Source organism: Rutilus rutilus (genome assembly GCF_951802725.1).
Source record: "Rutilus rutilus genome assembly, chromosome: 2".
NCBI lineage: Eukaryota > Metazoa > Chordata > Actinopteri > Cypriniformes > Leuciscidae > Rutilus > Rutilus rutilus.
Window position 1 is genome coordinate 15,267,051 of NC_140210.1, and position 27,727 is coordinate 15,294,777.

Consider the following 27,727-nt stretch of genomic DNA (forward strand, 5'->3'; position numbering starts at 1 on the left):
CTGTGGTCCCTCTTATGCAGGTTATCAAGGTGCTGATGGACGGAACATTTACGCACAGGAGGCATGAGATGATCGAAGATTTGCGTTTCATCGCTGAATTTAATAACAGATAGCCAGCACTCTTTAGATGCAAGTCTTTATAATGTAATGTCAGCTGTGATGAATTACTTGGACGGTTATTATATGCAATTACAAATTATAAATTGAAGTCCTTTAGATGTAATTCAGGTAAATGCTGTTAAAGAAATACTATAAGTGTTGGTGTATGATAATGTTGTAAAGACTCACAAATTTATCAGCAACCAACCTGATTTGTCCTTTCTGATCATTTCTGAACCCAGCTCCTCAAAAATTTCAAAAAGACGGGAGGAACAGCGGCACAGAAGATCAGAAGCATCCTATCAGTTATGGATCTGGTATGTTCTGCTAAATTCATCATCATTTTAAATCTGACAATAATTCACTATAGATTCAAACAGTATACCCAAAGATGAAAGTTCAGTCATTATTTACTCAGCTTTATGTCACCGAATCCCTTTTGTTTTTCGCTGTTCTAGCTAAAAAGGTGAATTATGGCCTTGTATATATGGAATTATATATTAAGATACATTATGAATTATGAAAAATAGTTCCTGTTCTAAAGCTTCAAAAGTCACATGGAATTGTTTGATGCTATTGAACCTTCGGAAGAAGAACTCACCATTGACTGTCAATGTAATGACAGAAATGAGCAGGAAAAACAGGTCAAAATTCAATTTCCTAGGAAGAAAAAAAGACTTTGGGAATTTGAATGACATAAGTGTCAGTAAAAAAATACTGAATTTTTGGGTGAAGTATCCCTTGAAGCTTGGTATATAAGCTCTGGAATGTTAATATGTACATGATTAATTCTGTTTTAATTTCAGAGCTTGTTCGTCGCTTTAGCCTATTTCTCAGCAGCATCAGATTTGTGATTTATGCACCTACAATTGGAACAGCTCTGACATCCAAGATTATTTAATAGCTTTTCTGTAGCAAAGCTTTTGGTTTAGAACCACTTATTAGTTTTCTTGTACTGGTTCTCTGAATTTTGAGGCCCTCACAGATGCAATTGCAGATAATAATTTTTTTGGTTCTTGTAGAAATAACTTTAGATTATTTGTGTTAATTCTTCTGAACACTGCTTATTTGTTTCATTGTTCAGAATGACACCACTGGGAAAAGGTGAGTGCATCCTGAAAGCACTTGCCGTTTGCCTGGACGAGGGCCCCTCAAACCTTGTGAAGGAGTGCAAGGTAAATTATTTACATTATTATTTACAATAAAAACGATTGTATGTTTCTTTAAAACCAACTCTCCCTTTCACCCCTGATCTGTTGTTAATAGTTTCTTTTTTAGGATGTTGAACATGATGAAGCCCTAACCTCGATACGCAAGACCACCCTAGGAATCTATGTGGTCAGACATGAAGGGGCAGAGGCTACAGATCCTTACAAAGATGTTGGCATCATGATTTAAGGCATCTAAATACATGACAACCTGAACAACGAGCAGATTGGTGTTCTTCGAAGGTCTTATTTTCGCCTGAAAAATAAACTCCTGTAATCTGAGGTCAGGACCATTTCTGCTCTTTCTATAATGTTGCACTGTTGACTGTTACAGACAGTACTTTTGTTTCAATTTCAACCATGTTACATTCCTTTGAATAATAGTCTTGTTTTTAACTACTGATAAATTGTTTGCTGCTTTTTTTGCAGAACACATTTATAAGTATTTGATCAATTCATTCACTTAAACGCAACATGCTTTTATTTTTAATTATTTATTATTTAATTAACAATTATTTTTCTTGAAAAGTGAAGGCAGGCTTTACAGAGTAAATATTTTGTACATGTTCACGTTGGAAATGTTTGTAAAAATGTAAACAAAATTGTAAAAAAGAAAAAGTGAACGTATTCATTGAATAAACTCATAATGAAACTGGATTATTTGTTTTGGTTGAATGTAAAATATAAATTTTAGGATAATTGAACTTAATTAACTTAATTGTTTTGGACAAAATTAAGACTGTTAACCTTATTCAACTAAACGGCATTGGATTAAAGAGATAGTTCGGCCAAAAATGATATTTAACCCATGATTTACTCACCCTCAAGCCGTTCGAGATGTATATGTCAATCTTTTTTCAGACGAACACATTTTCAGTTATTTTAGAAAATGTCTTAGATCTTTCAGTGGTTATAATGTGAAGCTATGGGGTCCACCTCCTCCAAGTCCCAAAATGTGCATGCATCCTTCACAAAAGTAATCCATCCGGCTCCAGGGGGATAAACGAAGGCCTTCTGAGGGTAATCCGTGCGGTTTTGTCGTAAAAATATACATATTTAAAACTTTATAAACGAAAATAACTGGCTTCCGGTCGCGGTCGACGCGCGTTCACGGAGATGGATGTTGGCGTATGACGTAGGACGTAGCGTAGGAAGCGTCGTGATGTAGAACGAACGTAGAGTTTTGTTTTGCTCTGCTCTCTGGCTGCGCTGTCACGTTCGTTCTACGTCACGACGCTTCCTACGCTACGTCCTACTATCCCTTTAAACTTATGTAATTAACTTAAGTTTATTGAAATAAATAATGTTACATAAATCCAACGCAACCCAGTTACTTGGAACCTGTTGACATAAAAAAAGTTAATTAAAGCCAACATATAATTTTTTTGAGTGTGGTTGCCTTCAAATTTTGAGTTCATTGAAATAAAAAAATGTAGTTAATACAACAAAGAGATTGGTTTAATAAACCACGCTTCAATGGCCGCGAAATGTTTGGCCGCTGCTGTATGTGTAAACTCAAGAAGTTTGTTCCGCGTTGGCTCTTGAGTAGAGTTTAGATTATGATGCGATGAAGAATGCTGTGTTGCACTCCTACGAATTAGTTCCTTAAATGTACCATCAAAAATGTAGGAATCATGTAAAATCCCCAGGACAAACGTTTGAGTTCGCTAGTGATAAGGCAACTTTGTTTGAAAAGTGGGTGAACTGTGAATAAAGTCACAACTCTAGAACAACTCAAGGGGCCCTATTTTAACGATCTGAAACGCAAGTATCAAACGCGAAACGCAAGTAACTTTGTGGGAAGCAAATCTAAAATGGGTTGGTCTGAAGTAGCTACATTACTCATAGGTGTGGTTTGGGCGTAACGTGAAGTAAACCAATCAGAGCGTCATCTCACATTGCCTTTAAAAGCAGGCGCGCTCGTTCCATGGCGGGTTGCTATTATAACGGCAGATTTGCAGGCGCACGCCAGGAGCGGTTCACAGCCGAGGAGACCGACGCTCTCGTCAGGGCCGTAAAAGACAGAGAAGTGACATTGTATGGGGATGGGAGAAACCCACCCAAATAAGCTTAGGTTAAACAGGCGTATAATAATTTTGGTATATGTGTAAGCTAGATTTATGCCTATTTTTTCACATCTTCATGGACACCACAATGATTTCCCTCGTTGGGAATATTTTTCCTTGTAATAATGTATGGTTTGCAAAAATGGCAACTGCTGCGTCTGTGTAGATGAGAGAAGCAAAGTGTATAAGCGTTGTGCACACGCTACATTATGGCCAAGCATGCACCCTTAAAATAGCATCTGAATAACGCGCCACTGACTTTAGACTAGGTTTTTCCTGGTCTGTGGCGGAATTGTTTTCTGGAACTGCAAAATAGCACCAGGGAACGTTTGCACGGGAACATGCCTCCTCTTTTCGCTGAGCCGGCCCTGGGAGCGCAAGTTCATTCCCTAATTTACCGACGTGCGTCTGTCGAGGGAAAAGTCCGCTGTGCGTCGGGTGCAAAATAGGAATGATACATGCGTCGATGTACAAAGTCAATTGCGCTGGGTGCAAGATAGGGCCCAATGAGTTAATTTTTCAGGAAGAATTCAAAAATTGTTTACCAGAGAAAATTGTAGTTTATTTGAATGAACAGAAAGTGTCTATTTTACAGAGGCAGCTGTTTTCTCTGATGAATTTGTGCTCACTCACTGTGTACCCAAGCGTACTCACATACTAAGCATAATTGTAATGTTCATACACGAAATGTTAAAATGTTGTTGCAATATGTGACAGCATGTGAGCCCCTGTTAAATGTGATAATTTGGTGAACAGATTTTTCAAGGTTTTAATTTGAATATCCAGCCTAAAAAAGGAGTTGAAAATGTGATCGCCGCCACTCTTTCACGTGTCCATTCTTAAAAACCTATGGTTTTTATTTTAAGAGTGGGGCTGTTATGTCTTATGTCTTTTAGAAGTGTGTGTTTGTTGTGTTTCTGAGTGTGCCTATTGCAGGAGAAGGTGTAGCCTGCACTCAAGCCAGCAGAGATCCTGATTGGTCTGGTCTTGGTTCCGGTGAAAAAGACCTCCCAAAACACTCTATGAAGGTCGAATGCGTGCCATCTTGGTTTTCTCTTGTGTGCACTTTGTAAAATTTTCTTTTGTTCATTCAATTTATAATTCTTAGTTTGCTGTTTTGAATTACTTTTACTTTCATTTATATTGCGTAAATATTATTTGTAAATACTCAGTTTAAGGGAAGTAGGGAGTGTGATGCCATTTCTTTTGCATATATTGTTTGTTTTATGTTTTGGGTTGAAGGGGTGATATAATGCCCTTTTCACAAGATGTAAAATAAGTCTTTGATGTCCCCAGGGTGTGTATGTGAAGTTTTAGCTCAAATACCCCACAGATATTTTGATATAGCATGTTAAAATTAACACTTTTTGAGGGTGAGCAAAAACGCACCATTTTTGTGTGCGTCCCTTTATATGCAAATGAACTGCTGCTCCCGGCACAGGGGGCGGAGCTTCAACAGCTTGTGTCATTTTACCTCACACAGACATGCACTGAAAATTTCAAAAACTTTTAGCCTTTTATGTTCAAACCGGAGTCAGACAATGATGGAGAGACTAAAGAAGAAGTGACAACATGTAGAATGCAACAGGGCATTTCTGAATGGTTAGTTGGTGAATTTAGGTAGCTTATGTGTAGTTATCTTCTAGTCATTGATTAGCATATTCGGTCATCATGTTCCCGGGGGCGGGGTTTATGTACATTTTAGGGTTGGTGATGTCACTAACCCGAGAGGAATGTCATGTAGTCCCTACCAGCCGTTTGTTGTAGTCCGTAAAAAAATTTTTGTTTAAAAGCAAATATCTTCCTTTGCTTTGAACTTAGAGCATTGTAACTTTGCAGATGTTTATGCTCAAACAGCAACATTACACACTAACTAAAGTTAGAAAAGTGAAATCATATTATGTATTTTACTTTTGATGCGTTTTCTTTCTTTTAGGGAATTTAGAAGGTACTAAAACGAGTTATTTTTGTTTGTTATTTTGGCCTTGTCCACTCCTGAATTGAATCCCTTTGTTTCTGGTTTTCACTATATTTTTGTTAATAAATTTGTATTTGTTTGAGCATTATCTTTGTGAGTGCACATTCATTTATGTTTACGGCTGGCCCAGAAGTAGCAAAAAGTTTCAGTCAAAATGTTCAGATGTACTCTCAACAAGCCAATCAGACGGCAAGTGCACACTTGCGTTCTTGAGTAAACCAAAACCATCATGTGAATAAGAGATGATGTCACACATATCCTGTCAACAAATATCCTCCCCAGTTAAACCCTGGCAGCTAGAATGACCACACTAAATTAGGTCAGTGGAAAAAAAACAACTTTCTCTTTGGCCTACTAACTGCTTAAGTGCAAATAATTAAAAACGACCAATGTTTACAAAATCGACGGCTGTGGGACACCACAATAGTCTATCATTTTGAAGTGGGAAATCTAAACTTTAGACTTTGCTTTAAACATCCAACAAATATACCATGTTGAAACTTGAAAAACAAATGTTAAGAGTCATTGTGAAAAGCAGCTGGTGGTCAGATGTTACGACACCACAGAACTGTTACGAAACAGATCACATTAGTATTATAACAGGTAAAGCAAATATGTAGCCCACCTGCAAATTGCTGTGCTGGTTGTTATGTTCTGAGTAGCAGTTGCCTGTTACATCTGCTCCTGTGTCCTGGGTGTCATTTTCCTGTCAATGACAATGCCATATTAAATCTCCCACTCAGAACTCTTGTTCCACTCAACTCTCTGCCTGGATACAATCACATATGCAGACTCTTAACTCCAATGAGAAACAGACAGAAAAGACGTTTCCCCAGGACTAGCTAAACCCGATTACGGAGCCACGGGACACATAAACACAAATGCACCTCTTGTTTTAGGAGGCTGGTGTTAGAATTCAAGAGACATTAATTATTGAAAGATTCCAGTAATCAGAGACTCATGAGCCACAGTGACTGAGACCCGGTTCACAAAAGAGAGACTAAAACCAAAAACCACCATCAAACTAAAGTAGATCTAAACTAATAATACCAGAGCTCAGATCAAAAACAGTAACCTGACTTGGAATATATACAAGATGACACAGGCAACTCTGTGATATCATTCTAAAACAAATGAGAAAATGTTCAGTACATAAATAGAGTGCTTCTTCTGTGGGAACTTTGGATCTTTAAGAAATTAAATTAACTTTAATTGTCTGCTATCAATGTCAAATAGTACATGAATGGTGAATGAAGTCACTTCCTGAAGTCATGTCCACCAAATCACAAATTACCATTCATTCTATGGTGGAAGTGATGATGAAGAAAATTACATAAGAATAAAAGGGCTGAATACTTTATCTTGCGAATTTCATAGCTAGCATTTTATAATAATAATAAATAATAATGTGTTACATTTATATAGCGCTTTTCTAGGTACTCAAAGCGCTTTTACATATGGAAGGGGGGAATCTCCTCAACCACCACCAATGTGCAGCATCCACCTGGATGATGTTACGGCAGCCATATTGCTCCAGAATGCCCACCACACACCAGCTTATTGGTGGAGAGGAGACAGAGTGATAGAGCCAATCAGTATATATGGGGATGATTAGGAGGCCATGATGGACAGAGGCCAATGGGCAAATTTGGCCAGGATGCCGAGGTTAAACCCCTACTCTTTTTCCGAAGGACATCCTGGGATTTTTAATGACCACAGAGAGTCAGGACCTCGGTTTAACGTCTCATCCACTTTACTGGGGCGTTAGGACCCACACAGACCACAGGGTGAGCACCCCCTACTGGCCTCACTAACACCTCTTCCAGCAGCAACCTAGTTTTCCCAGGAGGTCTCCCATCCAGGTACTGACCAGGCTCAACCCTGCTTAGGTTCAGTGGGCAACCAGTCTTGGGCTACAGGGTCATATGGTTGTGCTGGCTGTAATTTTATAAAAAATTACTTAATCAATAATTTTATCAAGAGTATTTTACTTGATTTTTCATTACATACAAGTACAGTAACTTATAACTAGTATATGTTATTAAACTTATAATAATACTATTATTATTGTAAAATTGGCTCCACAACTGAGGGACAGACATAGTTTAATACATATTTATAAAAACATAATTCACCAAATAATAAACCTCAAGTTCAACTCCTTAAACCTAAAAGTGCTTGTAGTTGAAGAAACTGTAGTTTAATATACTTTTATACTTATACTTTACAATCGTTTAATAAGGCGTCAAAGAAGCCATTAGTCACAGATAACTGACGAATATGCCAATCATGCTGCAAATTATACATGTCAGATTGAATTTTCTTAATAAAACTTTACCTGACATTCTATGATGATCTGGATGACATACAATATCTTGGATTCTAGGTTTCTCCTACACTGCCCAAGGTTGAGATTGTTGCTGTCTGGCTTGTGAATGGAGATACTTACTAGTAAGGGTTTGGTAACTCCAATGCGTACAGTGCCCAAAGCAGTTCTTTTCAGGACATGAACGGCCTGAGCTAGACTTGCGTGGCTCAAGTCAGTCCCGTTCACAAACATCAACCGGTCGCCTGGCAACAAGCGGCCATCTCTCTCTGCCAAACCGCCAGCTACGAGAGAGCGGATCACTATCACAGTATGCCCTGGGTTCATGGGGTCCTGAGAGAGTTTCAGAAAGTGACAGCGCAAGAGAGAAAGAGAAGGATAGTAATAAATTCAGAGACACTGCTGCCATGTTGTTGAAGGATTTCAAACCAACTGGGACTCTCCAAACCAAGTGATGTGGAGCTCATACTCTGCTGCTCTCTTGTTATTGTTGTACTGGTATATAAACACGCACACACACACATACCTGGTAGTCCAGTATACTGAATCCCAGGCCAGAATCGCCTTTCTGCAGCTCATAGACTTCAATCTCATTCTCCCACATGGCCTTATGGGATAGCACAGGAGCCTCTGTCTTCCATTCACGAGTTCTCCCAAATGAGTTCTGCTCGGCCTGTGAGAAAAAGTGGACAAATCAGTATTATTTTGCAATGAAACCATCATGTTTGCTCTTTTGAAAAAGGAAAATGGTATCAATTTATATTTAATTTATCTTTTTGTATACTACATGTTTCTTGGGAATACTTGATTCTGAGTGGTTAAGGCATTCTGCTTTCAGTAAGTATGATACTTTAATGGTGCTTTTTTTTTGTCCTTTTCGAAGTTTCAAAGCTCCAGACTCTATTCATTGTAATTCCTCAAAAGAATACCCAGTAAATCTTTTCAGACTTCGGTTTCCTTGTGTGTTCCACAGAAGAAAAACTTTAAAAGAACTTTACATGTGCTTTAATAAGTGTCAAAAGATTATTAGAACATGATTTAAAACATACTTTAAAGCAAAACTTTTAATTTGACATTAAGTGCACTCTTTAAAAGTGTACTTAAGTGTGTTAAGAAACATAGTCATGAAAGTGTATGGTCTTTAATCTGCAAGAACAGTTTTTTTTTTAAATGTACCTTTAAGATTTGAAGTACACTATAAGCGCACTTTACAATTAAGAGTTTACTCTTACTCTTTTTCACAAGAGTAATAAGTTGCACAAGCAACAAACACACACAGCAAACCTTTTCATTAAACTCTGCTAGCAGCTCCTTGAGGGTGAGTTGTACATCATCACCATCATCATCGTCTTCCTCACTGACTGTGGGTGGGATGAGACGACTGCAAACCACACAAACATTCACAGGAAGTTCCTTCAGCAAGCACACAACTTCCTTGTGTGTCTCACCAATCAGAGAGAACCCGTTCACCTACAGAAAGAACAAACACACCAACTCGCTTATTCTGCTGAACTGATCCTCTGGGCTTTTCTACTGACAGGAAGGGCTATTTTTAAGCAGCTGTGATGATTGATATTCATGTGCAGTCAGCATTGAATAAAGTGCTATGCATAAAAACAGAAAGCAGAAAGGAAGATGAGCACTTTTGGTTATTATGCATGCATGTGTTAGCAGGGTTTATGATAAGGGATTACAACAGCGTAATCTATAAACAACAGTATTATCTGTGTGTAATGGTTGTTTGACTTTGAAGTATAACCAAATATACACTATCAAATGTATATACCTGAAAAAATAAGCTAGTGTTTGTATGGGAAAAAATATGTGGAATATACTGCATAACTATGTGAACATTCCCTTTCAATTATAATATCAAGTGAACCTCTATCAGTTCGTCTCCAGGCCGTATGACTCCTGTCTGTCCTATCGGACCCTCTGGCAATATAGAGCAGATATAGTGGTGACCTTCCTTAGCCTCCAAACTCAAACCAAGACCACCGCTCTCAATGAATTTCTGTACCTGGGCCACCTGCACACATACATGATACAATGTAAATATACAGTAACACATTAACAGATGGATGGATAGATGGATGGAAAACAAAACAAAAAGGCATATACTAAATAAGCACACAATGAACATAAATATATGCAGAGACACACTCACAAATCTTAGCTGTGGAAAATAACTGTCAGCTAAACAGGAGAGAATACAAATGAGACGCACCATCACTTCGTACTGCGGACCCAGTTTGCTTTGCCACTTCTCCTTCAGTGTTTTCTCCTCTTCATCAGACAATTTACAAACTGAAACAAAATTGTGTCACACAGCTAATAAATAAATGACAAGATGACTGTGGAGAACAGACTACAAATTTGGAAAGACAATGCATTTGAAATTTAGAAATTTTTGCAATGCATGCAAACCAATAATAATAATAAAAAAACTTTCAGGAACTTTCTGGGTTATTTACAGCTTAATGTCTATGGACAGTATTTCTTTTTTTTTCTTTTTTTGCGACATGCTGTCGATTACCATTGACCAGGCAGCAGGGAATAAAAAAAGAATAATCTAAATAAAAATGCTAACAATATAATGGTGCACAGTTAGTACATCACAATAAATCTATGTTTATCTTTTAAGGTTTAACTTTAGGTTTAACATGGACAAAATGCTTGTCATGCCTTCTTTGTCAAATTCATACAATTAAACAACAGTATTTTGAAGTAAAAACATGTATCTGTTACTTGGTAAGACGCCTAGCTAAAATTAAAATTATTTATTTTTTAAATAGCAAATATTTCACTATATTACAGTATATGTTTTACCAGTGTACTAACAAACCTGAGGTACGAGTCAAAATGAGTGTTAATCAATTAGTCCATAGACATTAAAATTTAATTAACGTATAATACACAATGTGTTCAATTCTTACATGAGGACCAGTGGTTTCTATTCTCCATATTGGACTCAAAATAACAGGCTTTCCTCGACTCAACTGAGGTCATAGAAAGAACAAACAGAAACAGAAGCTGTTATTAGAACCAAATCAGGGCCACAAAGTTACTGAGACTTCACACAGAGAGTGAACAGAACTTATGAATCAAACACAGTGTGAATGAGTGTAAATAAACCAAAGTGACAAGAGTTTCACTAACAGCACTGTCTGTTGAAGTTGAGGTCCCGGCGTTCAGTATAGAAAACTTTCCCTAGGGCCAGAACTGGCTTTGGCTCAACTAGACATGGAGGCAGTGGAGGGGGATCGAGACCCAGAGGGGTTAAGGGTCTCTGGGAGATTGTGGACATGGTGGGGGTTGTTTGTGTTTCAGATGGTGAGCCTTTTCGCAGAAGAGAGATCTCCACTTGTTGGCCAGTCATGTTCAGAATCTCCTCCGCTTTCTGTTTACTGCAGAACTGCCCATTCACCTGAATACACACACACACACACACACACACACACACACACGTTCAGATATTTGAAGATTTGTCTTTCAGTTTCAATGAAAAAAAATCCTAGAATGTTAAGATTTATTTGTCATATTTAAACCCAAAAAGTGATCTGTGATTTGTTACTCATTAGTTATTATTATTCACAGTTATTGTTGTCTTATCCCTAATGTTCTTTAACATCCTATTTACATGTCAAATAAGTTCCACTGACCTAATCAAAACCCAGAAGACAGTTTTTATTACTGTAGCCTTTAGAGATGGGCAATATCCCTTATTTTCAGTGCGATCTGATATCAAGTACTACAAGGCCAATAATGCAGATATTAAATGGAAAATATGAACAACTTTTGAGGATAAAAAGGGTAATTATAGCCATTTAACATTATATTTGACATCCATCCTTTATCATTTAAGGGGTCTAAACTGCTTCTGTTTTAGTTTATCATTAACAAAAATGATAGAACTGTTCAATCTTGTAATTTTTTTCTCTCCGAAAACCCATTATAATATCACATTTTTATTATAGTTTCACATTTAGCTTCATCTTTATTTAATGTGAAATAGCTCCAGATGATGTCTGTGCTTATGTCTTTCAGCATTTCTGTGTGTTAAGATAAATGGCTCCAATCTTAAACAACCATTGGCTAACACAATTCATTTTTTCACTTCAAAGCATTGATTTCCATGCTAAATAACTCTAGCTACAACATATTGAAAATATTGATACTTCAGGAATGATCTACCCATGCCTTGATGCTTCTCTGTTTTACCACAAAGCAGGCATTAATTTTTCCGAAATGTGACTAGTATACATTGTAGTAACATTGTTTGTGGTCAATTTGACTTTGGTAAAACACATGTATGTAGAAAATACAACTAATGAAAGTACAATAAACAACGGACAGAAGTGTATTTCTACAGTACACTGTGCACCAGTCAGAGTATCTTATGTGAAAAGCCATTGAATTATTTATTATACAAGTTTCATATATGAGATCTCTAAAACCCTAAACATAAGTAATGCAACATTTTTTTATCAAAGATGTTTTAAGTGTGTTATGAGGCAAGTTCAAATTCTCTTTATAATAAGCTCTCATTAGAAAAGTCATTAAGTATTAATCTAATACCCTACTGATAAAGGTAGGGTAGGCAATTTCAAGCAGCTAGCATTAGCAAGTTAGCTTAGAAAACATGAGATCCCACCCTCCCTTCAGAGCGTCTCCAAAGCCACAACTCCTTCAAAACACATGAACGCACACAGCAAAGTCTGCAAAGCGTCACGAGAGACGGCGTTAAATTACCTCATGTCTCAAAGCACATAACATTACAATAATAATGAATGTAAACAACATACAAAACTTTTAGTTGTACCACCTGACTGCTGCAGATTCATTTAGTGTTGACCTACTGTAGAAACACATAAATCAGAGTCTGAGGACATGAACATCTCCGGGTAGAAAGTCACGGGTTACCATCTCGTAATTACGGTTACGACATGCCATGAATGCAGCATAAGCTCTTTGTTTTGGTTCAGGAACTGTAAAAGGCAGCAGCTGTTTGTTTTTGGCACTCAGTGGATGTCTGTCTACAACTCTGCAGAGCCTTAAGGAACATGATGATGACGTGTGATGTCTGCACGAGCAGGGTGCGCGGAGGTATGGAAATACATATATTGACAAGCCTGTCAATAAATGTATTTCCATACCTCCTCGGTATGATGGTTTGATGCCATACCATAAGTCCTGAGACTTACACAGATGATACATGTACATGTTTTAATATTTAAACCACTTCTATTATTGATTGTTATCAGCGTGTAAAGAGAGTTTCAACCTGTATAACAAAAAGTGTTTTACCTCTCCTACCTTTAAGTATTACTTCAAGATAACAAAATGGCCTTAGGGTCTGTTAGAGACCCCAAACAGAACATGAGGTTTAGACTAATGACATATTAACACAAATACAAACACAAAACAAGCAACAATGGAATTAATCTTACATAGTGCCACCATTTAGCCTAAAAGCAAACACTACAATGCAAACATCCCGTCACACAGTACTCCCACACACACGCACGCACACACACACGCACACACACAATTTTCAGCAACAACAGGATTAGTAAAAATGAATAAAAAAAGTCAAAACATTGGTTAAAACCATTGAACTACTGTACTTTGCATGCACAGACAAGGAAATTAAAAATATCTAAAAAGCTGTGAAAAATAAGATTTAATTTAGTAACTCCATCTCCATCCTGATTCACTGCACTTCCTTTCAGAATGCTCTTTACTTCAAAACCACTGGCCTCTAAAACACCCATTGTTCATTTAATGTTTCACGTTTTTAGACTGAATGGGAAAATAATCTCTCATCTTACTGAAAGAAAACAGTATGAAATCATACCTTTGTACAGGTTTTCCACAGATTTAGAGATGTTGATGGCCAAACCATTTTTGCTGTCATTGAATCTGACACTGAATTCTCTTTCCTTTTGCTCTGCTAAATGCTGCAGATGGATAATGTTTCATTTATTATTGGCTCATCATCAATTTTTTTATTAATTTGTATTTTTAAAAGACATCAGTTTTTTTTTTTTGTTTTTTTTTGTGAAACACAAGAGAATTAAGGATTGTTACACAGCTCTTTTCCATACAATGACAGTTCAGAGTGACCTGACAAGCTTTAAAAAAAAAGACTAAAAAGCACCATAAATGTGGTGAGGGAGGAAGAATAAACATTAAACATTTTTTGGGTGAGCTCTTCTGTTAATATCAAAATGTACATATAGATGCATAGACACACACACACACACACACACACACACACACAATTTAAAAAAAAATCACTTAGTATGATTCATAAGTTATTTTCCTCATGGGGACCAAAAAACGTCCCCACAAGGATAAGTATTTCGGATATTGGCATCTTTCTGGGGACATTTTATCCCCATAATGTAGGGTTTACCAGGACACACACACACACACACACACACACACACACACACACACACACACACACACACACACACACACACACACACACACACACACACACACACACACACACACACACACACACACACACACACACACACACACACACACACACACACACACACACACACACACACACACACACACACACACACAACACACTCAAGATCAGAAGCATTCTGCACCTGTTTCTTCTGAGTGTCCTGTTGCTGGGCGATAGTAGGTGAGAGGTCACCATCAGTGGTTTCCCTGGCAATGATAAGTCTCACATGGGAACCAGCCAGACGGAGCTCACGTGCCACTTCCTCACTGCCCATGGTGGACACGTCCACATCACCAATTCTGAGAAGAAGATCGCCGCTACGCAATCTCCCGTCCTGTGTCCACAAACACACAACCACACGTCGAGGGATTTGGCCACACTCCTTTTAATTTGAATCAGTTTGTACAATCCAAATAATGTCATAAATTCTAGTGTATGTGTATCCATGACAATTCTCTCATACCCTTCCAGCTACACCATCAGGTAGGATGGTTTTAACCATGGTGCCAGTAGTCCTCCCTCCAACAATGCCAAAGCCCAGACCCGATCCGTCATTCTGCAACTCAATGTGATGAATTTGTCGAGGCTGCTGAACCAAATTTAAAATATAGCCATTTATTTTATAATATAGCCATTTTATAAGAAGCCATTTTCCGTATAGCCAAATACCTTAGTTATAGCTACAAACAAAACAAAACAAAACAATAAAAAATTTCCACCATTGTTGCCAATGAAAACATATAAAATTCATTTAACAGATGTTGACCTTGTGTTCCCCATTAGCGGTGCATGTCACACTATATCGGGTAGGTTGTCACAGTGGAACCTGCCATTAAGAGTCTATTATCGGTTTCCATTCGAAGTGGAACTCAACACTGCATCATGGAGTTGATGCTAAGGGAACGTTCCTCGTAAGCCTGTTACATGCCAATTTTGGCTACTGCAGTCCTGTGATCTCGCAGGATCGCCGGCAGAGTATAAGGGTGCCTAGAAAGAACGTCATCAGCTTCTTTGTCTTCAGGAACTTGTTGTTTGTCAGTGCATTCGATCTCCGTGTTAGTGGTTTGAAGTGAAAAAATGATGATGGCCACGATCTGTGCGTTAAATGTCTTGGTTGCTCCGCACCGGGTTGCCTCAGCAGCAGCGGGACCTGGTCTATACTCTTTAAAAAGAGCCGGGCATCCGCACCCCATGGATCAGGTCCCGCTGCTGCCGAGACAACCCGGTGACTGCGATCATAGAGGTCACAGGTTGAGCTAGCTGATGAACTTGACACTGGTTTAACCCTTTCTCAAGCATCACTTGCAGGTTCTCAGGGCAGATCCGGAAGCCCGCTCAGCGGCTTCTTCCAATCCGGCAATGAGTATGCTATCGGCCCAATCTAGTTTTGAGGAGCTAGATGTGATGGGAGTTGAGGCGGATGTATTGAGTGAACCCATCTTCTCCCTCACTTCCATATACAAGGAGCTAGTGGATGTAATGACCAGTGCCATGGCAAAGCTGAAGTTAGATTGGTCAGTTGAAAGAGTGGAATCTGCCCCACGCAGTTTGGATGAGCGATTCCTCGTGGGTCATAAGCATCCCACTCCAGTGAGCTTTTCTGATGATGTTATTTCTAGGCACCCTTAAATACTCTGCCTGTGATATCACCTGGCTGTAGTAGCCAATCAAAAAAATTTATCTCAGACTTTTGAAACCATTTACACATTCACAATACCAATTCAAAAGTTTGGAGTATGGTTTAAAAAAGAAAAAGAAATGAATACCTCTATTCAGAATCAGGATGCATTATATTGATTAAAAGAGACAGTAAAGACTTCTACATTGTTACAAATGCTGTTCTTTTGTGAAGGATCATGTGACACTGAAGAGCGGAGTAATGCCTGCTTTGAATTCAGCTTTGCCATCACAGAAATAAATTACATTAAAAAAAATATTTTAAATAGAAAAGGTTAATTTAAAGTGTATTTAAAAATATTGTAATATTAAAAAATATAATATAAAAAACTGTATTTTTTATTTTAAATGCAGCAATGCATAAGATAATTCTTTCAAAAATATTTAAAAATCTTACCAACTCCAAACTTTTGAACAGTAGTGTATTATAATAGTATTGCTAATAGGAGAAGGCTCCATTTTATCTTAATTGATTGACTCCCACCATTACCAGTAAATCTTTCAGTGGAGTACAGTCACATGAGACTCTGCTTTCACAGCAAACACCAATCCTATCAACCTCACATAAAAAAAAGCTAATGTATAACATTTAAAACGTTAGATGTAATGCATTTGTGGTAATGTAATCAAATAACTGTGGATCAATAACAGATTTAAGCTGCGTGTCAAAGTGAGGCAGCTATAAGGCATACGTATAAGATACAGTTTAGGATATGAAGCAAAATATGCTTCATAATCAGGCTATTTAACACATTCTGGGAAATTCAAAGATATAATAAAGATAAAAAAAAAAAAAAAAAAAAGTCTTACACTGAATTGTCCATCAAGGCCAGAGAGATTTTTGGGAAGAGTGTGGCTCATCTGTGGGGGGCTGAATGATGAGGTTGGTTCCCTGGCTATAGTTAAGGTTACCATGGAAGCAGCTTCCTGAAGAATCTGGACAGCTTGTTCCTGTGTTACCGAGGACTCAATCAGCTTGCCGTTCACCGCTAGAATCTGATCAGCCTCATGGAGACGTCCATCACTAAGACAGGAGATGTGGTAAAGGAGGTAAAGAATGGTTTCAAATCATCCTAAGCCCCTATCCAGAATAATACGATTCTAATCAGTAAAGTTTTGCTATACTGAACTTGCATCCTTATCAGTTTATACCTGTAAGCTACAGAGTCTGGCTGAATCTTCTGTATGAAGATACCATGACCTCCACCGCCTTCAGTTTCCAAGCCAATAATGCTGATGCCTAAAGCACTTTCACCCTTCTCCAGATCAAAACTAAGCAGAGATCGACCCTGAAAGAGCAATAAATACATGGGATGAGAAAGAATGAATTCAATCTGTTGGTTTTAGGAGATAAGTAGTACTGAAATGATGGTATTTATTAAAAGTATGCATGATAACGTATCCCAGTCGGTTTTAACGGCTTGTGTTTCCTGGATGATGTTTAGAGGAACAGTACCTGGGCCATGGACTGCAGCACTGAAATGTCCTCTGTGATGCAAGGGGCAAAAGTCATATGATTGGAGGATCGACATCGGTCATAGTGCCGCTGGGCCGAGAGGTAAGAATCTCTGTATCTCAGAGTGCATGAGGGGTGGGACGTTCTCACACCATCTGCATCATCACTCATAGACTGAGGAGGCGGCGTTCTGGGGGAAGCCTGTACAAACACACAGCTAGAGTGATGTAGGTAGCTGGGTTGCACCAGCAGTTTGCAAGGCCTTACTGGGATGTAAAAAGTCACACTATTAAGACAGGATTTATCAGATTAGATGGTGTTTATCTTTACTGATCCTTGTGCACTTTAGTTTGATCTTCTTTAACCTCACTATCAATGGTATTAATTAAAATTGAGTATAAACAATGATAGACAGGAAACAAAATATAGATAAAAAATGATCATGAAATATAAAAATAGTACATTTACATATTTAAATAAGTGATAAAATATTAAAAAATTGCCATTAAAAGGTTTTGGGTGAGTAACATTGCATTAGACTGATCAGAAGTGACAGAAAATACTTTTATAACGTTACAAAAGATTTCCATTTCAAATAAATGTTGTTCTTTTGATCTTTCTATTCATCAAAGAATCATATCACAGTTTCTTTAAAAATATTAAGCAGCAAAAATTCAGCATTGATAATAATAAGAAATGTTCTTGAGCACCAAATCAGAATATTAAAATGCAATTTTGAGGGATCCTGTGACACTAAAGACTGGAGTAATGGCAAAAAAAAAAATGTTTTACTGTATTTTTGATCAAATGAACACAGCTCTGGTGAGCATAAAGAGACTTTTTTCAAAAACATAAAAAAATTATATTATAACAAATGTAATCAGTTTAGGGGCAACGTAACAAAGAAAGTGCAGTGATTAGATCAGTTTCATGCGTAGAACCACTAACAGCTCAGTTTTTCACATAATGTTCACTCAAAATATACACAAGTGAACATTGTAACATATGTCTAAATTATCGAAGTCTGTCGGGTATAGCATTACCTCATTATTGTAATTCAGTCGGTTTGCCAACCAACTGTTTATACCAACCTGGTCGGTAGTTTGAGTATACATTTAATTTAAACATGGGGTTAAATTTCAGTGTTTCAAGTTTAATGGGTGCTAAGCACAAATATTTAGAAGTGCGCAAACCAGTGCCATCTCTAAAATTGATTTTAAAAATAATGTTATTTCTTGGAGGTTTACACAGTTACTGACTTTTAGCTAGTTTTGCAGACTACAATGCCTTCAGGGCATTTCTGTCACTTTCTATTTGGTGTGTCGCGGTCAGGTTTAACATAGTAAATAATCTTAATTAAAATATAAAAAATGCAGATTTGTTTCTGCAAAGGTCATGTTTAGGGGTAGGGGAAAGAAAATACATAGCTCAGTATAAAAAAAGAGATGTCAATGGAAAGTCCACACCATTACAGAAACGTCTGTGACTTGTTGACAACTGCCTCTCTCTCCTTTCAGCACAGATTAATTGGTCAGCTTAGGTAAGTAGCTTATACAATCCCAGTTTGGTCCCTGCTGCTGTTTCAAAGAATCATTTCTCTAAATACATCAGACACAATACACACAAACACAGACACATGCTACGCAATTAGACCAAATATACAAATCTATGTTTTGATTTAGAAATAATACATTGCATACATTGTATAAATTGTCTATTTTGTTCAAATACATTTTTATGATTTTTAATGATGTTTTATTAACAAGGTTCGGGAGGAACACGTTCAGATAATTAACACAAGTGGAGAGCACTCAGCAATCAATGGTAAGAGGTGTGTATATATACTCAGCAGTCTCACCTCATTCCATTGACAGTTTGCAGTATCCCTCCACCACCCCTTCTCCACGCTTCTAGTCCTAAACACTTACATACGGGGGGAGTACTCTGGGTTCGGGCCGAACTCCGAGCTCGGAGCCCTCCCTCCGGACAGCACGCCAAATACGCATTAAACTTTACCCCTTCATTATATGTAAGTGTGAACTCGTGAAAGGTACTCTCTCTCTAGGTTCAGTTCATTAATTCACAGAATGAATTGTTTGTCAACCAAAAAGCCAAAAGACAAATATTATGGATGTCAAGTTTTGACTGTGTTAGTTACCATGGACACTCATTTACATTCACACCTGTTAGTCTTTGAGTTAATCATCACTGTGTATTTAAGTTCCTCATTTCTTCCAGTTTTATTGTCTGGTATGGTTTGTGTGTACATGATTACCATGGACTATTTGAGTTTGTTTGACTAAATGCAATCTTTTGCATCATGATCATCTTGCCTGAGATGTGACGATGGATATTCCAGAAAGATGGCAAAAACTAACTACAAAAATAAAGGTCTTTTATGGCTGACCATATGGAACAACAGCAGGATAACAGCACAGCTGGCAACTCTGGTTTTATTTCTGCTCAATGATAATTAAAACCAATAATTAAAATAAGTGTTTGAAATATAAATATATTTGTTGTTTGATTTCAGCGATTTTCCTTTATATTTAATAGTCTCATTACATTTGTTCACAAACACATGTGTGTACATCAAAGAATGTAGCAAGACAGGAAGTGATAAGCTTGATTAAAGAATGACTCATAATAAGCAACTTAATATAAAGCTTATGATTATCCATGGCAAGTGGCCTGACCAATGCACAATAAGCACGAGGATTATCTGATATATAGTTTTGCTGAAGTAGCTACATCTCATGGCATATTAGTACACCCATAAACATGCAGTTTTTCATGACAAACAGCCAGTTTAGAATTTCATTTATTGGAGTCGCTCATCTGGCGTCTGCTGCTCTTCTCATTTTGGCCTGCTAGAAGATTCTAACTAAATCAATTGTAGTTAATAAATCTCAATGTAACATCTACTGTGTCCATTTTTATGATGATTTCTGAGAAGCTAAATTACCTGAGCTGCTCTTTGTAAAACTTGGGCTAACACAGGCTACTTTCAAAGAAATATTTCCCCTCATTATCCTGCACTGTAACACACGCAGAGACACATATACACACCTAATTCACATACTGTGAAACCAGACCACCTTTCAGACTCATCTATTGTTGAATAACCTCACACACCTCCTACTCATATCTTCTGGGTTTCTTTGACCTCTTTATGCTCTGGAAATGCAGCCCCTTAGGTCATTATGGTTATTACACTGAGAACAGTAAAATATGTCATATACAAGCTCAAGGTACATTCAACTATTCTTACGGGAATATTCAGGGGCCCAATACATGTTATGCTGAATTGACAACATTTGTGGGATAATGATGATGACCACAAAAAAAATATTTTAACATGCCCCTCATTTTATTATAAAAAGAAGAAGAAAAATCAAGGGTGCAATATGGCACTTCTAATGAAAGTGATTTGAACCAATAATTTAATGAAAGCACTTACAGTATATACTGGGTGTGGTCACACTTAAATGTCAAAAAACGCAGTCATCTCAAACGGAAACCGTGCTGTCTGGAATTCCATGTGAAGGACGTGAAAGACTAAACATTTCTCCACATGGATATTGCATCGAATTCAAGTTTGTTAGACTTTGAACTAGGGCTGCACGATTTGGGGAAAATGTCATATTGCGATAATTTAAGTCAATATTGCGATTGTGTGATATAATAAACAAATGGTTTCATGAGTCAACTTGCTTGGTTCTCAAGGAAAATAAATGCGCACACAGATTAGTGATAATCTGCCTAAAGAAAAAAGTTATTTTGTCAAGAGCAGTGAGTGTTTTTCTCTGTTTCCTTTGTTCTTTGATTAACTTTAGCGACAGATATAATTAGTGGCTAATGTGTACTGTCCCTTTAAGACCAGCTGCTGCTGTCAGAGACGCGGATCTCACACGCGCCTCATTCTCTCACGAGTCACAACTCTTCACGTTCATCATAAGACTGCTCTTATGTTATGAAGATACTCGAAAAAAATACATTTTGGCATAATTGTGTGTGTTATTGTTCATTCAAGCTCGAAAGAGAACTGTATTCTGGCATGCTGTTTTGTGCGCACGCACGATATTAGCGCGAGTCTTTCTGTGTGTCACAGTCAGGATATTCACAGGCAGCGCGTTCATTTTTGTCTTATGGCGCATGAATGGTTTAAAAGCATGAATAAGAGCGGGATCATGTAACACTAGCCAAAGGATGCCAAAAATGAACAGATGCTGCGTTAATTGCGTTAACAGCGCTAATTTGTTTATTTAATATAATCGCAGCATTTTGCGTCATATAATCGCGTAGGCTTGACATCGCGATTGCGATATGATTAATCGTGCAGCACTACTTTGAACATAAAAATTTACTGTGTTGACCAATGTAAAGCTGCACAGTTTAAAAAGTGACCTCTGAGTGAGTGATGTTTCATGCATCACTGCACTATTGGCTTGCAAAATTTTGAATAAATTTAGCTGATTCCGTTTATTATTTGAGCTGTTAAAATCAGAATTTTTACAGCTTTTACGGTTGATGGTACTCCATCGTCATTGCAACAAAGCTGGGTATATCTTTACTCGGAAAAGGTTAGTAATAAAAATGGTTTCACACTAAAATCATAATATTGAAAAAACATGGATATTATTTATGTGTTGTCATTGATACAGCGAGTATTTTGGCCCTGTGTATATTTCCATTGTTTTTGCAGCACTGTCACCCGGATTTTTTCTTCTTTTTTTTTTTTAAGAAAAGGAGGGACATTACACCACAAATGGTGTCCATCGAGCTTGGCATGTAATGAACCCGAAATATTCCTTTAAGACAGGTTTGCATCATGTTTTATTTCAACTAAGAATAGACCCTGAGCCAGACATGATGTAGAAAGACAAGCTGTGAGTCAAAGCGCTGTTTGCATCAGGGAAAATCTGAAATGATGCTGAAATGTACACCATAAATGCTTTATAAAGTGGACTTACATGTAAAATTCTATTTCAAGTAATAGTTCTGGAGTTGAATATCAGCATAAACTGTACTTTTGTTTAATGCACTTCACATCTGGGTACTAAGGATTAGTTATGACAATGAAAGAGACCCTTATAACTATGCCACTATTATCAGCCAATCAGATTTAAGAGCTACAGTATTTACATGGATTAATAATAATTGATTACTTTATTTAATTTTTTAAAATGCTATATGACGGTAAAGCCCACTGCTGCAACAATGTGTGCCTGGTTTTTGTCATGCACTGGGATGATGATGCTATATTCTCTGACCTGTTGTTGCTGATGCTGTTGTCCAGTCTCTTGCATGATGAGTATCTGATGGAACAGAGGACTCTGTAAGACACTCTTGAGCAGACTGAGTTTTTCCTCAGCAGGCAGTTCTCCCCTCTTCTTCAGCCTCTGCTGCAGACGGTCCACCGCCAGCAAAGCACGCTGTGTGTCTATGCACACACATAAATATATTAATGACATGGACACATGCAATGACATCAGCTCTACACCTCACACCAGAGTGTGTACAACAAGCCGCATTTAATATTCATACAGATGATGAACTCAGATTGAATGACACACACGATGGCTAAAAATAATATTGTGTTAAGACTTCATACATACCCATCATTTTCAACTATTTGAGTAATGAATTACCACCACTCTCTTTCTGACATCTGCAAAAAGAGAAGCAAATTAACATCAGACACAATGTCAATCAAACTCATGAACATATTCAAGATACAAATCAACAAAAACAAACAGATTTGTCACTTTCTCATCCTCAAGAGGGACTTACGTGGATTGCAGCATCTTAATCACTAACTGGCAAGCACATGCACACCTGACAGTCCTTACCTGTGACGTTTGGCAGGAAGTGAGAGTGACGCAATTCGGCAGTCTTTGTAAGCGATGACAGGCTTTATGAATTGTACTGACGGTTTACTTCATATCTCGCTGATGCTCTGATAACGCCAGCTGTAATCTGTTATTCATGCTGATGTAATCTGGGTTGGATAGTCTCGCGCCTCTACGGGAGGTTCTCGCGGTCGGCACGCGCTCATCATGTACTGCGCGAGCGCTCGTGTTTGCGCTGCGCTGCTCCGGTAATGCGCTTACCGGGGAAGCTTAGCAGCTGTAAACGGACTTAAACTGTGAACGACGGTAATTACCCGGGACAGATGTCCTTACAACCTACCTGATAGGGCTTTAAACGCCTGGTGGTGGGCGGTGAGTTGCACAACAATAGTAACTAATGGAAAACAAAGCAGGAGGGTTATTTTTAAACGGGCGAATCGCAGTGAAGCGTATTGATGAGTGATAGATGTAAATATGAAAACAAATATGTAAATACAGCAGTAGACAGTCTAGTTCTCGACTCAACCAGGTGGCCTCAGCAAACTTCCAATGGGGTCCCAGAAAAGTTATAGCCCATAGGCCTAACGTTACGCGTTCTTGCAATCCATTCAACCCCCGCATTCAACCTTATATTGGCAAGTGTGTACACAATGGTGTATACTATTTTCAATATAACAATTTCAGGGTGCAAATTTTTGATGAGTTTTTATGGAGTGAGGGAGCACAAATGAGGCCAAAGAAAAACGAAAAAGGTTTACGTTTCAGTAACCACAAAAGTTATTTTACAAGTTAAACGAACAGAAATAATCTTTGAGTGAGGAGGTAACCATAGAAACAGATGTTCGACTGTTGTCTGCATCGGATGGATCATATCATATGCATAGGCTATCTACTTTCATTATTTATCAAGTTATTATAGATTTACACCTTTCAAATATATCACAACAATAGTTTTGTCTAAAACGTGTTCGCATTACTAGCTATTTAACCCTCATGGCGGACAAAAAAAAAAAAAAAAGGAAGGTGATCAACATGCTAGGCTACTTGTTATCCATCATATAATATAAAAATATCTCATAAATAAATAATTGCGATGTTAAAACAAGTCTGTTATAAGAGTAGGCTATATCATATGGGTTCATACGATATCTAAAAATAGGTAAAATCAGCATGTTATGGTTCAGGTGTAACTGACAGGTGCGATATGCCGTTCCTTGAATGTTTTATCGCTTGCTGTCTATCAGTCTTCATTCGTTTCGTTCTCTCTCTGTGCCGTAAAGATCAATATGCTGATTTCTCATCGCACATTTACCTTCAGATCAACAGGTTCCCCCCACAGCTCTTTCGCGGACGTCTCATCGGATGACGATCAAAAGCCTGGGTTCTCTTTTAAACATTTTCGAATGTCGAAAGTCGACTTAGAGGCATCCAACATTATTTCGACAGCCTAGGGTTTGCGTGAGAGTGATTACCGACTGTCAGCGCGCATGTCCGCGATGCGCCTTTGATGCTCGTGAGTTTAATGTAAACGGATGCCCAGGCCTCTCCCCCCTCATTTAATGAAATAACACAGACATCAGCTCGCATTACTGCTGCTCATGAGAGACATTAATAAGTCTATGTCCACAAAATAAAATTCGCCAATGTGTTATTTTATATCAGCCCTCACTAAAACTGATGGCAGCCAATGTCAACCTATCTATCAATATATTTAAATGAATTAATATAGTGGTTTTATTTGTAATTATGAACATTAAATAGACCTAACTGCACGACCATTTCACAAAAAAGGTTCCTTGTGTCCCTTCTAACCTATAGGCCTACCGTATACACAACATATTTGAGAACAATGTAAATATTCAGAAAGTATCAATATTCTCTTTTTTCACATTTTGTTGCAGCCATAGGCCTTTTTTTAAATCACATCAGTCTACACCTCCATACACCATAATGGCACAATGAAAACAGATTTGTGATAACTTAGTGAATTTATTAAGAAGACAAACTGAAATTGACATAAGCATTTAGATGTTTCTACTCTGTAATTGGAGTCTAGTGGCAAATTCAATTGGACATGATTTAGAAAGGCACACATTTGTCCTGTCCACATAGCCTATAATATTGTCAGGTGTGTGTCAATGCATATAATGCTATTATTATTTTTTTTATTATCTTTTTTTATTCTTCTTTTTAACGCTCCATGTAGATAGGCCTACATCATGTTTCCAATATGGAAATACAAGCCATATATTTTTTTTTAACTTTATAACAGCCTTTTATTTAAAAGACTTCAAGTTGTGTCACTGGGTTATGCATCAATGCTGTTACCATCACAGCTCCTCCTTAAAAAAATGATGTAAAGAAAATTCCATAAATAAAAATATCATGAAGAGATAAATAAAAATTCCATAAATAATCATCCTCCTTTCAGGATGTGAACTCTTCAAGAACAAATCATTGTATAGTGTATTTTAAAATAACTTTATTTTATGTTGTCAGTATAAAATTATCAAGATACCAAGTAATGTTACCAAGATTTTGTACATATGGCTGATTATTAAAAATTGGATGTTTGTACAACTATCCTCATTACAAAAAACCCCCCCAAAAAAACAGGTAGTGTAATGACCTCGAACAAGCACAAGACAATGGCTAAATGTCAACATGTTACTTTTTTTTAGATGTATCGCAACATTTAGCCTACAGTTTAGCTTAAGACGGCAAATTGTAGTTTATTAAGCAAATACGTAGGCCTGCTTTTAAAACTGACTTTAAAAAACACATTTCAAAATGGCACACACTGCACCTATTTCGCTGAATGACAGTGACCCCGCAGGGTGATAGGAAGGTCGACCCTTCACTGCTGTGCTGTGCGCGCTCTCGGCCACCAGAGCGTGCTCAAGTCCTCCCGTCATCCCAGCTCCAGATTCACCGCCCCTCTCTTATCCTCCTTTTCTTTCTTTTCCCCTCCCACCCTCCATCCTTGAATCAAGCATCACTTTGCTTCCAAATTGGCTTGTCATTTTCTCTCGGCGCTCGTTCCCTAGCTGTCGGGTCGAATGGACGATCTAGCGATGGACTGGCGCTGATCTCGCGGATTGTTCTATCGCTGGACCCACTCTGCGCATTTTCCTCTTATTCAAAAAAAAAAAAAAAAAAAAAAAAACACTGATCGGGACACAACATTGGGCTCTGATACCCCGTGTCCACCACAGATCCATTGGGTTTGGGGGACGAAGGATACTCGATACTGATCCTCACTGTGGGTCTTCGGGAAGCTTCAAGCATCATAAAGGCGCATCTGGGAACGGAAGCTCTAAACATCATCTGCGTGTTTTATTCACACACGGACACACTGTCACGGGAATTAAGGAGCATTCTGAGATCATACAGCCCGATGCTGTTGAGCACATCCGGAGCTGACTATTATTCCAGTGCTTTATAAGATGCGGTAAGTCAATGCTTTTAAACGTGGTGACGTTATTTCTTAAGGGCCAATAAATCAATAACCGATGGACGTTTTAGTGGCAGTGGCAGTGAGATGCCGTTGTTTCACTCAGCAAACTCTCCATATCCTAGTACAGCTGAATTATGTCGTGTGTGTGTGTGTGTGTGAGAGAGGGGGGCTTTGGACACAGGATGCTTTTTGCCGTGTGCCGTGCGTGGTGTTTTAATGGGCGTCGGTGCGCGCGCGCGCGTGTGTTTGAGTGTACAAGTCGCTGCCCTCAGCTCTTGACGTAACGAAACGATAATTTAATTTGTTTATAACAGGCAGCGTGCCGCAAATGACATTATATAGAAGGCATATTCACAGCATCCCTTCAGCATTTATAGGTGAAGAAGATTATCAACGTCGACTTAGTGCCAGCGGACTGTCTTTCTCTAAATGCGTGTGTGTGTATAACAGGAGATGCGTTGGTATGAGATAATCTAAAAGAAAAAAGAAAGAAAGCATCTTCAAAATAAACAGCCTTGAAAACATCAACAGCGATCATGCAACTAACACCGTCAGATCTCTACAGAGATCATATGACCTTGATTCATTCACTAATAAAGACACATCTGCTATTCATGTCAACTTGATGTCATGAAAATTGCAGTAGCCTACTCGCTGGATCATCATATATACGGCCAATCATACAGGATTGTTTGCTTTTGCCAATATAGATGATTTAAATTATAACTGGAGTCAACTGACTTTATTTTTAAGTGATAGTGATAGATATTAAGTGATAGTTGATCTCATGTGGATGACCCATTTTAGGAGGAAACGATCAATCCCTGTGTTCTACTGATTGCAACACATTCATCATTCATATTTGGTTTGAAATTTGAGTTTGAGGCAGGAAGAATGGACAGATTACTTTACAGGCAAGTTCACCCAGGTCGGATCAAAAATCAAAGGCTTTTGAAGTCACAACCACAACCAATACAATACAATACAATACAATACAATGTTTATGCATATAGCACATTTAAAACAACCGAGGATGACCAAAGTGCTGCATAGTGTAACAAAAAAACACAGCAATATCACACATAAACACTAAACAGTAATCACCAGCTGTAAAAATG

General features: G+C 37.9%; 2 protein-coding genes across 5 annotated transcripts in view; one reads left to right on the forward strand and one right to left on the reverse strand.

Moving 5' to 3' along the window:
* The window catches only part of LOC311285938 (multiple PDZ domain protein), a 52,146-nt gene extending 27,499 nt beyond the window's left edge, over positions 1–24,647 (reverse strand). Inside the window, exons 1-16 of the mRNA XM_084401824.1 lie at positions 24,465–24,647; positions 22,919–22,971; positions 22,574–22,743; positions 17,301–17,501; positions 16,997–17,133; positions 16,655–16,868; positions 14,631–14,753; positions 14,310–14,501; positions 10,837–11,104; positions 10,614–10,676; positions 9,905–9,984; positions 9,560–9,706; positions 8,962–9,147; positions 8,204–8,350; positions 7,801–8,010; positions 5,977–6,057 (exon numbers count right to left, since the gene is read on the reverse strand). Of these exons, the coding sequence (XP_084257950.1) occupies positions 5,977–6,057; positions 7,801–8,010; positions 8,204–8,350; positions 8,962–9,147; positions 9,560–9,706; positions 9,905–9,984; positions 10,614–10,676; positions 10,837–11,104; positions 14,310–14,501; positions 14,631–14,753; positions 16,655–16,868; positions 16,997–17,133; positions 17,301–17,501; positions 22,574–22,743; positions 22,919–22,925 (2,226 nt within the window). The 5' untranslated portion in view covers positions 22,926–22,971; positions 24,465–24,647. The remainder of the gene's footprint in view (positions 1–5,976; positions 6,058–7,800; positions 8,011–8,203; positions 8,351–8,961; positions 9,148–9,559; positions 9,707–9,904; positions 9,985–10,613; positions 10,677–10,836; positions 11,105–14,309; positions 14,502–14,630; positions 14,754–16,654; positions 16,869–16,996; positions 17,134–17,300; positions 17,502–22,573; positions 22,744–22,918; positions 22,972–24,464) is intronic.
* A 1,716-nt stretch (positions 24,648–26,363) lies between these two features.
* Positions 26,364–27,727, forward strand: part of adgrl3.1 (adhesion G protein-coupled receptor L3.1) — a 106,840-nt gene continuing 105,476 nt past the window's right edge. For all 4 annotated transcript variants that reach the window (XM_084401828.1, XM_084401829.1, XM_084401830.1 and 1 more), the window contains exon 1: positions 26,364–26,603. The gene's annotated coding sequence lies outside the window, so the exon portion shown is untranslated. The remainder of the gene's footprint in view (positions 26,604–27,727) is intronic.